Genomic DNA, 11904 nt, shown 5'->3' with positions numbered 1-11904 from the left:
AGGAACAGGAAACTAACCAAATAAGGGCATGGGAAGGCACATGGGGAGCAGGACACACACAAAACATGGAACAGAGTCTGACAAATCTATTGTTTTGTTTTTTCGTTGTTATATTTTTAATATACAATTACATATATAGTTTCTATTAAAATAACTAGCAGCCTTGCAGTTTCTATATCTAACTCATGAAAATAGTCACTCTCTGTAATCTCTTTAAAAAGTGGCAGAGAACTGTATCCTAAGGTAACAAAAGCTGGCTTAGTAGTGTAGACTAACCTAAAGCTGTCCTGTTGTACACACACCACTCTGAGAGGATTACAGTCAGCTCAGTACATGAAGACACTGACCTACTCGTCTCTGACGGTACGCACATCTAATGGACTTTAAATAGTCTTTTCACTGGCTGCACAAGACAGAAAGAGTAAAACATTCAGTCTGAAATGAATGTTGATGATATCCAAAGTGTGCAGAAATACTCTGAATTAAAGGTCGAGTCAGTGAGAGTGTTCAAGCACACGTGTTTGTGTGAGAGTACATAAGCTAAATGAGGTACAGACAGTGTAATCCACTTTAATTTTCTGTAAACAGGCCACACGATATACAGGTTAACAGAGGACAGAGCAGAAAGCAGATAATCAGTGTCGTTCAGTTACAGGAAGGAGAGAGTTTGAGGGAGATAAAGTAAAAAAAAAAAAAGAAAACTAGAGAAGTCAATTCATGTATGTGTGACGTCAATGGACTTGACGCTTGTGACTGACATCATTATGTGTCATCTGGCTCAGTGATGGTTCATGTCTATGACAGCGTGAGCTGGGAAATCTTCTTTACTTATCAGACTATACTGACAAGAAAAGACATCAGCGTTGAGATCCAAGACAGAAAATAAATGGAAAGGAGGAAAGAGAGGAGGTGGATCTGGGGTAACAGAGGTCAGCATCTATTCGTCTCAGGGCCAAATTAGCTTAGAAGTAACTATGGAAACTGAGACCCACACAGTGGACACTTGCTGGGTCAGTCTGCGTGGAGCTCGTTTTCCTGAACTGGGGGTGGGGAATGAATGCTTGTGTGCGTGTCAGACATATCTGCATCCTACACAGTTTACAGACACATACTAAAATCAAAGTATTTTTAAAACTAATTTTGAGGTTTTGGTAAAGATTATTTTTTAGACACTTCAAAGTCAGTTTTCTTGCATGAATACGAGAAAATGATGTGCTTATGGGATGGAAGAAGCAATTACTCATAACTTCCTCTTGTCTGCATGTTTGTTTTGTTTGCTTTAAGATCACTGTGTAAGTCACATGTCCATTCTAAAATCAATGTGAGTGCTTTCACACTAAGATCAGTGTGTAAGCTCTCAGTTGTGTTGTGTAAGAACAGTCTGTGTTCTGAGACTGATAAGATGTTTCTGTTCTAAAAGTAACACTTCCATGCTGATTAAAGTGTCTGGGCAAACACATTGGATCCAAAAGTCTGAAACTGAAAATCCGGTATTCAAAATCTAATTTAAACCTGGAAAAAACAATGATTTAGGAACATTATGATAAAAAAGAAATACGAAATAGTCAATTTACACTAATATTGGTGCATGTTGATATACAAAAAAAGAGAGAGAAAGAGAGAAATATGGGTATTTGTCAACTCTCATGTTTAACAAAAACAAATATTAAATTGGAAAATTTAGGAAATAAGACTACCGGGGAAATGCAATAATCAGTTAAGTTGGCAATTCTCTCCACCAAATAAATGCTTTTTTTTAAGTCTTGTTTCTATGCAACCACCAAGAACACATTATAGCAACTACCTATTATACATACCTATGCAACCAGTTAAAAATGTAATAATGTTTTTTTTTATGATGGCTTTTGGTAAAGTCTGAGACAAAGGCGAAATAATCAATACATAAAAGGCATTTGAAAATTAACTAAATAAATTATGATGGCATGGAAAATGGTTTCCAGTTTTAATGTGACCTTCATATAACAGAAAAAAAATAAGAATCAAGTTTTATCCTTATGGGAACATTTGGCTCTCATAAACATAACAAAAGCTGACACACACACATACATTCCTGAACTACATTCATCCCTTCGACGCTGTTCCATTCCTGCTACACTGCCTTAGCCTGCTACACACTCAACACTCAACATGCACACAGACAGATACACACACACAACACCTCATTCCTTTTACCCATTCATTAATATCTTCTGCCTGAATGAATATTTGGGATGAAGGTCTGATCAGAGCGACATTGAGGAGGCCAGGGCAGCAAAGTGGTTGAGAGAAGGTGGGGGAGTGGAGTTTAGGGGGACAAGGGGCCCCACAAGGGTTAAGGATGGGAGGGCCACATTAATGGATCCAAGTTGGACATGCGGTGGGGGTTGAGGGTCGAGGTCATGCAGATAACAGGAATTTGGAATGACTCAAAGAGAGCTCATGTGATTGGCTGATTTGTACGAGAAAATCCCTGTGAATGCTCTGTGCCACTCTCTGCTCTCAAAAACGCACACTCATATGCGCAAACAAAATATGCGTTTTGCAATACTCAAAAAAAGACAAGGTCACAATTTACAGGGGATCTCTCAAATTCAATCTTTTAGTTCAAGATCTAAAGTACATTTATAAAGAATTGTTATGACTGAGAAAGGTAAAAAAAAAAAAAATGCTGAACCTCACAAATGATTATCAGCCTCACAGATGGGCTTGGTATTTGTAATGCTGACTTTGAAGAGATTTTCTCTCTTTATTCCTCAGGCTCAGTCAGTCTTACCCAGGATTAAGGTTTGGGATCAACTGCCTGTTATTAACTGATGTCAGTGTTACCTTTGTCTCGGATGTCTCTGTCTGTTTTCCGTTTTGCTATCATAGTAATATATTACAACAGAATCTTTAAATTATTATGAAGAAAACGAGTAGTGTGCAGAACTCACCACTCACATGTTAGAGTGCTGCAGTGTGGTTGCCGAGTTGTTTTTAGTAGTTTGCAAAGTGGTTGTAGATGGTTCGCTTGGGCAGAGATGTACATATTTTTGGCATAAACAAGGATTTTAATGAAAAATAATAAATTGTTTTATGTTACATTCAATCATTTGTTCATATTTACGGTCATGTTCTTCAAAGAAATGTTTGCAAAAAAATTGCTAAAGTTTGGTAACATTAAACCATTAATGTTAAACCATTACTAACCCTAACCACCATAGATGTTGAGGGGGACAAGTATAATTAGAAATCTCAAAACTTGTTTGTCAAATATGGCCATTTTGAGAGAGAGATGAAAGTTGCATGTGTAAATTCCATGCATCTCTCTACAATGAGTGCGTTTACTTCAAAAACAGCGATTTTATCCTCTTGTTGCTGGAAAATATAATGTAGCAATTCAGTATTGAAGCTATTTTATTAATTACAGTCACGGGACAACGGTGACAAGTTTCTTTGCTCCTAGATGTTTGTGTATGCACTGCGTGATCTCCAGTATGTATGTGTGTGCGTGAGAATGAAAGCAGCGCATTAATATAGTACAGTAATTAAGTGGTTCTAATGCACACAGTATTCAGACAGACCATGGTGTGTGTGTGTGTGTATTGTAGGAGCAAGTGACGGCATGATGATGTGTAACAGTGTAATAGTGGTGTCCCATTTCTTAGGGAAACTTTTTCACCCCTACCCCTTGACACTCTGTTTCAAGGGCCAAGGGGAAGGGGTAGACGTAGGGGTAGGTGAAGGGCTGTAAACTAGCACTGGGATTGTGCCTAAGAGGTGCAACATTTAAATCCTGTCTCTCTTTCACCAGGTATATTCTGTTCTGGGTCATCTGACATGTGTGCATCTTCACCCTGCCAAAATGGGGCGACGTGTGTGGATACAATGGATGACTATGTGTGTTTGTGTTCACGGGAAGGAGTGCGGTACATGGGGAGGGACTGCGATGAGCTGTACAATGCTTGTGTGTTTGCTGAATGCGAAGGGTGTGTGACTGAACCTGGCACGGAGCACTACACCTGCCCAGAAGACATCAACGAGTGTGAAAGTGGGCCATGTGTAGGGGCCCTCTCTGAGTGTGTAGATGAGCTGAATGGCTACAAATGCCTGTGCCCACCTGGTTTTGGAGGAGAGGACTGCAGTTGTCGCATCATAGACTGTGTTGATGAACCCTGCCTCAACAATGGCACCTGTAGACGGATAGTGGACGGATTTGAATGCACCTGTTCAGAAGGTTTCCGTGGTGAGACCTGTGAGGAGAACGTGGATGAGTGTGAATCAAATCCTTGTCAGAACGGTGCAATCTGTGTGGATGGGACCAACAAGTATCACTGCTTCTGTGTACCTGGATACCAAGGACACAACTGTGGGATTGACATAAACGAGTGTGCATCACGACCTTGTTGGAACAATGGAACTTGTATTAATGGAAAAGACCAGTACCTGTGTGAATGTCTGCTGGGATATACAGGTAATCTGTGTGGGTGTGTGGACTTCTCATTATCTTGTTTGAAACCTTTAGTTTTACCATCTTTTGGTATTATTGCACCATGGTATTGTTAACAGTCTAAAGCAGGTATGCTCAATTACGCTCCTGACAGGCCAAGGTTCTGCTAAGTATAGCTCCAACATACCTACCTGGAAGTTTCTAGTAATCCTAAACCCCTCGATTTGCTGGTTCAAGTGTGTTTAATTAGGGTTGGAAGCAAACTCTACAGGATTATGGCCCTCCAGAAGCAGGATTGGGCATTCCTGGTTTACATGGATGTTCAAACTGACAACAATTGGCATATCATTGTATTGTGTTCTAAATCTCTGTAGGAGTAAACTGTGAGATGGAGATCGATGAATGCGAGTCAAATCCATGCCAAAATGAAGCCACCTGTCATGACCTAGTAGGACTATACACCTGTGGCTGTGTGCAGGGGTTTGAAGGTTCAGACTGTGAAATTAACATCAATGAATGTGAGAGTGATCCATGTCAGAATGGAGGAATCTGCTACGACCTCATCGATAGGTAAGGGAAATCAGGAATTATGGGAATGCCTGGAGTTACCTATTAGTCAGTCTCTTCCTGTCTAAGTGGTTGGTTATTGGCCAGAAAAAGCCACAATGCAGACCTGATTTTATGTTGATAGTTAAATGCTTAAGACTATGTGTGTACTGACTGTCTGATTTGGGGTGCGTTTGTATGCAGTTATGAGTGTGAATGTGAAGGCACTGGGTTTATGGGAGACCACTGTGAGGAGGATATTCTGGAGTGTGCGTCATATCCTTGCCAACATGGAGCAACTTGTCTAGAGGGCATTAACCACTACAACTGTACCTGTTGGCCAGGTAGCTCTCCTTTATGCAAAAATTACACTCAAGTCTTTAATCTAACTTTGCAAAAATCTTAAATGATGTTGATGTGCGAATAGGATTTGAAGGAGAAAACTGTGAGGTGGATATAGATGAATGTGCTGATACTCCCTGTGAGAACGATGGAGAATGTTTTGAGAAGTCAAAACCAGAACACTGGGATACAGACTGGGAGTTCACCTATGCCACAGCTGCAGGTTACGTCTGTCAGTGCCAACCAGGATACACAGGTACTGGCAACATAACACCACAGATGTAAATGTAAAACAGTACAGTAAATCAATACAGACAAGGCAACAATACAACAGCTTTCATATTAAGAACTTGTTCCAGAGTTGAGTCTAACTATTTTGTCACCCAATACGTGATTGAACGGGTGGTCAAGGTTACTCAAGTATCGATGCAATGTTTTACGTAGAAAAAGAGCTTTGTCATGCTGTTTTGTTTATTTGTTATTTGTTTTGTTTATTTGTTCTCCCCAGGAGAGAACTGTTCGGTGAACATAAACGAGTGTGTATCTGAGCCGTGTCACAATGGAGGAAGCTGTAAAGATCTTGTAAACGGATATATGTGTATATGCCCAGAGGGGTTTGCAGGTTAGTGTTTGCATATGGGAAAGTGTTTGCATATGTATGTTTGTATTGTTAACTTTGTTATGTCTATTTTCAGGTGTGGAGTGTGAGGTTGATATAGATGAGTGTGAGAGCACCCCCTGCCTTAATGGAGGTGTATGTGAAGATGGAGTGGCTGAATATAAGTGCCACTGTGCAGAAGATGAGGAAGGTCTCCTGCCATGGGGGGGACCCCAATGCACTGTGCTACTCCGTGGTTGCATTAAACATGCATGCCGAAATGGCGCCACCTGTTTGCCATGGTTGGATGGAGAGACACACAAACATACTTGTCTTTGTCCACCTGGATTCTATGATGACGTATGTTCAGCACCAACCACATTTTCCTTCTCCTCACCAAAGTTCTTTCTTATTGAAGTTCCACCACTCAAGCGCATAAGGAGAGACATAGAAGAACATGAACACCCCCTGGGGGTCCGCCTGCGCTTCCGCACCACACTGCCTGATATGCTCCTGTTCTTTCGTGGCAATGCTGATTTCTTCCTCTCTCTGGAGATTGTTGGGGGTGAGCTGTATGCCAAGGCAATATCAAAGGAGGGCGGGTCACTGGAGGCACAATTACCAAGGCTTGTAAGTGACGGAGATTGGCATGAGGCAGTGGTGAACATTGATGGATGGGATCAGGATATCAGACTTGTGCTGCAAGTTAATGGTCCAGCCTGTGACAATCAAGCATGCAGAGTTGAATACAAGCTACCAGATGGTCAAGAAATTTTCTTGCACCACGATAGCCTCACAAAGTTATATGTGGGTGGAGTACCAGAGGAGTACATGGATCTAACCTTAAGTGGCAATGGCTTTTTGGGTTGTATGGAGGACCTACAGGTGGATGGCCATCATGTACTGCCGCATGATCTGGAAGATGAGGAGGCAAGCATGGAGTTGGGCTGTATAAAGACGGAATGGTGTGGGGTGGACCCAAATCCCTGCTCTCAACAAGGGCACTGTGTCGACCTCTGGACAGACTACCGCTGTGACTGTTATAGACCTCACTATGGACGTGACTGCAGCCAAGGTATGCATACACATATGCTCATACACTCAAACATTGATCTTTTAAACTCTAGTACTGGAGGGCAACTTTTTTTGCTAAGTTTAGCTCTAACCTTTTTCAAACACACCTGAACAAACTAATCAAGATTAGGACAAAATCTCTGGAGAACAGAGGCCCTCCAGGACTGGACTTGTGGTGTAGGGGATCTTATATAAGAATTGATAAAACATTGCTTGACTTTTTTCTCTATTTCTCTTTCTTCCACAGATTTCTCTTTTTGGACATTCAGTCATGAGGACTCTACAAGCTTTCTTGCATTTGAACTGCTGTCTGATTTTGGCAAGAACTTTAGTGTGTCATTCTTCCTACGATCTCTTAAATCAAGTGGATTATTATTTCAGCTACATAGGGCAGGGCTTCAGGGGACAGAGGATGATGATCCTTATTTTACCATGTATCTGGAAATGGGACAAGTACATGTGACCTCTGTGGTGGGGTCACCCATCTTATCATCACCAGTGTTTGTCTGTAATGGAGAGAAGCAAATGCTTCAGATGGATGTACAGGAGGGTCAGGTGTTCTTTAGCCATGGTGGATTGCGCTACGGGCTTGGCTCTCTGTCTGACTTGGAAGTTCTAGAGGGAGACCTGGTGTATGTTGGTGGGGTTCCAGGTGAAGAGGGTGCAGCTGATTGGGGGGGTCATTTTAAGGGCTGCCTGCAGGACCTGAGACTAGACGACGAGCATCTGAATGTGGAAGTCTGGAACAGTACCCTCAGTGAGACTGTATATATCTCCAGTCATGCAGAGAACGTGCTTCCTGGATGCATGAGTGATGACACATGCAAGGTATGTAGAAACATGTGTAGCTTTTATTCCACTTGATCTATTTAAATGGATAATTACTGTTGGATAGAGCTGATATTGTTTGGTTGATTTGCAGGTGGAGCCTTGCTTAAATGGTGGAGAGTGCACAGTAACATGGAATGACTTTACTTGTTCTTGTTCTCGGGATTTCACCGGAAAGACATGTGAAACTCGGGTTTGGTGCGTCAGCGACCCGTGTCTAAATGGTGGACGCTGCATGGATCTGTTGGATGGTTTTGAGTGTATGCTTATCTTAAACATCCAGTTTATATTTGGCATTTTCCTGAAGATCCTGTTAGCAAAACAATTCATTCAGAAATATTATGTATTGATAATCAAGTCATAAAAATAATGTGTAAAATGTGTAAAAATGAGTAAAAAATAGTAAATACAATTTGTAATTAAACATTTTTTGTCTTATTAGGCATTGCTAATGCAACCTTTGACAACACACCCTTACACTACAGTGCTAAGGGATCTCTAGTTTACCCGGTGACCAATGTGACCATGGAGCTCCGTACAAGGCAGGAAAATGCTGTGTTACTTCGTGCATGGAAAGAAGCTGAGCTTTTACTGATTGGTCTAGTGGATTCAGCCATTCATGTGGAGCTTCAAACCGAGAACAGCATGGAACCAGTGATATTCTCTGGACAGAGACACATTGCAGATGGAAACTGGCATCACCTGATGGTTGCCATGGCCAATCCAGAACGTGATGCATCGCAGTGGTTCATTCTGGTGGATGGCATCATTGATGGGAGCAGTGCCCCAGAACTTGCTGGTAGTTTAAGTTTTCTTAAAGACTTGTCAAGTGAAGTCGCACTAGCAGAGACGTACACAGGATGTCTAGGTGCTGTCAGAGTGGGTGAGGTGTACCTTCCATTTGTAGACCATACCAAATCACCCCAAACATCACAGTTTTGGCGACGACAAGATGAGCGTGTGCGCATAGGCTGCATTGGGGCTCCAGTGTGCCTCTCTCATCCCTGCAGACGTGGTGGTACTTGTGTGGATCTTTTCAATACGTTTGGCTGCCAGTGCCCATCTGGCTGGGACGGGATCACCTGCGAGAAAGAAACAGATGAGTGTGTCTCAGGACCCTGTCTTCATGGCAAGTGCAAAGACAAGTTTAATGGGTTTGACTGCTTGTGTCACCCAGGATATGCTGGACCTACATGTTCAGAAAACATAGACGACTGCAAAGGATTGAAGTGTAAGAATGGGGGAACCTGTGTAGATGGAGTTAATGACTTCACCTGTATCTGTCCACCCAAGTACAGCGGAACACGTTGTCAGTGAGTTCCTACAGATCACACACACTGATGCCTAGACTTGACTCAGAGTAACTTACAGTACATATGCCTTCCAACAGAGAACAGGGGTTATAATGTGGCCTTCAGAGAGACAACTGCAAACCTGCTTGCAATTGTAAATGCTAATGAACACAAATTTAAAAATATCAAATAATTCACTATTCATTTTTTCAAATCTCCCACTTTGTTTTACATTACAGTTATTTCTTGTTACCGGAGTTTGAATGAACCAGTGAGCCTGAAGTTTATACATTTTTTGTTTGTGTTCTTGTTCATCAGGTATAACTACCCTCCTCTTAAGTGTGAACTAGATGTTGAATGTGAAAATTATGGCATTTGTCATGACACTCAATGGGGGGCAAACTGCACCTGCCCTCCAGGATTCACAGGAGACAGGTAGAATTAACTCTTACATCACTGTCCATTAGAAATAAATTGAATATACAAATATATTGATATAGACGACTAAGTGCATATGTGTTTGAGTACATGTTTAATTCCACAGATGTGAGAGAGAAGTTGATGAGTGTGCATCTAGCCCATGTCTAAACGGTGGATCATGTCTGGATCGGCTGAACCATTTTCAGTGTTTGTGTCCAGCAGGATTCAGTGGCCAGTTCTGTGAAACAAATGTAAGAAAACACTGAGTATAATAATAAGCATGCAAATTAGTTCCGTAGTGTTGAGTGTTATTTTTATACCTGCCAACAATAACGAGTTGAATCTCTGTCTGCAGAAACAGGCTCAGCAAGAACATATACCATGGTTGGCCATTGCGGTTCCACTGGCATGTGGCTGTATCCTCTTGGTGGCCATTGGACTAATTTTTATGTTGATGACAGCACGCAGGAAGCGGCAATCAGAAGGAACTTATTCCCCAGGCCATCAGGAGATTGCTGGTGCACGCCTGGAGATGGATAGCATGCTGAAAGTACCACCCGAAGAGCGTCTGATTTGAATACACAAACAGATGTAGATAAAGAGGCTCTAATATTGTCTGTGTGACTCTATGGAACTACACTGGACCTTTCCAAGGCCTTGTGGTATTACAGAGTCACAGTGAGAAGCAAGTGCTACATCAAACAAGCAACCTGAAGATGTACTGTACGAGTGAGAGAGGAAAAATGAAAACGGGAAACATGAAGGCATTAAAAATGGTTGACCTTTTGTGGAGACCTAAAACTTTAACCAGCAACTCTCTCAAGTCTAGTTGAACTTGAACTTGGTGATTCTTTACCTCATGGCATTGTATGCCTGAACAGCTTTGACTGCAGAGACGGAAATAAGAGTTTACATTCTCCCCAGAGCATTTAAAATCGTTAACCAATCCCTCTCAAAGATAAGCACTAAAAATAGTGCTAAGGAGTAAGCAACATTTTGAAAATATTTTTTTTCACAGCATTTGAATGTACAAGGTACTGTATAATGTCTTTAGCAAGACTGTTAACTAGCTACTATTCCTGCTGTAGGCTACACTGGATATGATCATCAACACTGAGGAATGTGGCTTCATATTCATGCAAATGTGAACAATTGGCCATATTAGCATTTACAATACAAGGGTGGGAACCAACCAAAACTAGTTACCCTTTTAAAGTAATGCATTACTGTTTTGCATGAATTATTGTTGTGTTCACATTGTGTCAGAATTACCCTAATTATGCATTTCCTAATACTAAAAGCTATTCAGGTCAATGCACATTTACAAGTTATGATAAATTACAAAAGAAGACTACAAGTAATGCTAGTTGGGTAGCAATCTCAGCACATCTTTGTCTATAATGCCATTTTTATGTTAGCCAATAACCTGCACTTCTAGTATTCCATATATGAGACAGCAAGGAGAAGTGATTTAATATAGTGATTACATTTTTTGCTATCATAGACAGCAAAGCTGCACAGCTATTTAGCTGTTATGGGTGACGTCACAAGACAAACAGCTTTTAGCGGAATCTGAGCAAAATTGTCATCAAGGAATTACGGTCATTCAAAAAAAATGTAAACGCAATAATTTTTTATTCTGTTTGAGACCGTTATTGGAAAAAACTGTGAACATGTTACTGTTTGACAATCACCGCACTTGACATTTTTTAGAAATGTACGTTCATACTACTAAAGATATAAATAAACACCACCACCATTTGTATACACTTACCTCTGCATACACATGTAAATATGACCGCATTGAGCGGTGAACTAAAATTCTGCCTGTGTATGAAGATGAAACAAGAGAGATCAGAGATAAACATAAGAACAAATCCTTTCTGATATCTAAATACTGTAAAAACTGAGCGATTGCAAGTTGTGTTCATTTTACAGGTTGTGTATATTTTGTAAATTGTGGCTATAATTTGTTTTCTTTTTTGTCGCAAATGAGTCAGATTTTCTTCAAATGCATGCATAGGATTCACTAAAACTAAAAAGTACAGTGTGAACTGCAACATCATCTTAGGAATATATTTTTGAATGTGTAAATGTGCAAAAATTGTTTAATAAAAGTGTTTGTGTTTAAATGTTTAAACAGAGTTACAGCTAAAATAATGCCAATCTTTACGATGTAAAGGTCAGGTTCATGATTAGTGGTGTTTTTTAACTTGTTAAACTGACATTCCTAAAATAATAATAATAATACAATATGTGCAAGAATACTGGGAAAGAGAATGGCTAAAAATAAATGAATAAATGTGAGCAAAACAAATCTCGAACTCACCACTTTCACATGAATATACTGTGTTTTTAATTATGGCAAACACAAA

At 40.6% G+C, this 11904-nt stretch overlaps 1 protein-coding gene across 1 annotated transcript in view; it reads left to right on the top strand.

The window, feature by feature from the left end:
* LOC107701950 (protein crumbs homolog 2-like) overlaps positions 1 to 10532 on the top strand; it is a 20556-nt gene extending 10024 nt beyond the window's left edge. Inside the window, exons 2-13 of the mRNA XM_016504113.1 lie at positions 3794 to 4453; positions 4804 to 4999; positions 5180 to 5319; positions 5403 to 5573; positions 5826 to 5939; positions 6013 to 6990; positions 7237 to 7817; positions 7912 to 8077; positions 8260 to 9130; positions 9428 to 9544; positions 9654 to 9780; positions 9885 to 10532. Coding sequence (XP_016359599.1) covers positions 3794 to 4453; positions 4804 to 4999; positions 5180 to 5319; positions 5403 to 5573; positions 5826 to 5939; positions 6013 to 6990; positions 7237 to 7817; positions 7912 to 8077; positions 8260 to 9130; positions 9428 to 9544; positions 9654 to 9780; positions 9885 to 10106 — 4343 coding nt within the window. The 3' untranslated portion in view covers positions 10107 to 10532. The remainder of the gene's footprint in view (positions 1 to 3793; positions 4454 to 4803; positions 5000 to 5179; positions 5320 to 5402; positions 5574 to 5825; positions 5940 to 6012; positions 6991 to 7236; positions 7818 to 7911; positions 8078 to 8259; positions 9131 to 9427; positions 9545 to 9653; positions 9781 to 9884) is intronic.
* The last annotated feature ends 1372 nt before the right edge of the window (positions 10533 to 11904 follow it).

The sequence above is a fragment of the Sinocyclocheilus anshuiensis genome, unplaced genomic scaffold (genome assembly GCF_001515605.1).
Source record: "Sinocyclocheilus anshuiensis isolate Anshui unplaced genomic scaffold, SAMN03320099.WGS_v1.1 scaffold1184, whole genome shotgun sequence".
Taxonomy (NCBI): domain Eukaryota; kingdom Metazoa; phylum Chordata; class Actinopteri; order Cypriniformes; family Cyprinidae; genus Sinocyclocheilus; species Sinocyclocheilus anshuiensis.
Note: the sequence above shows the minus strand (reverse complement) of the source record. Positions and strands in the feature narration are given on the sequence as shown.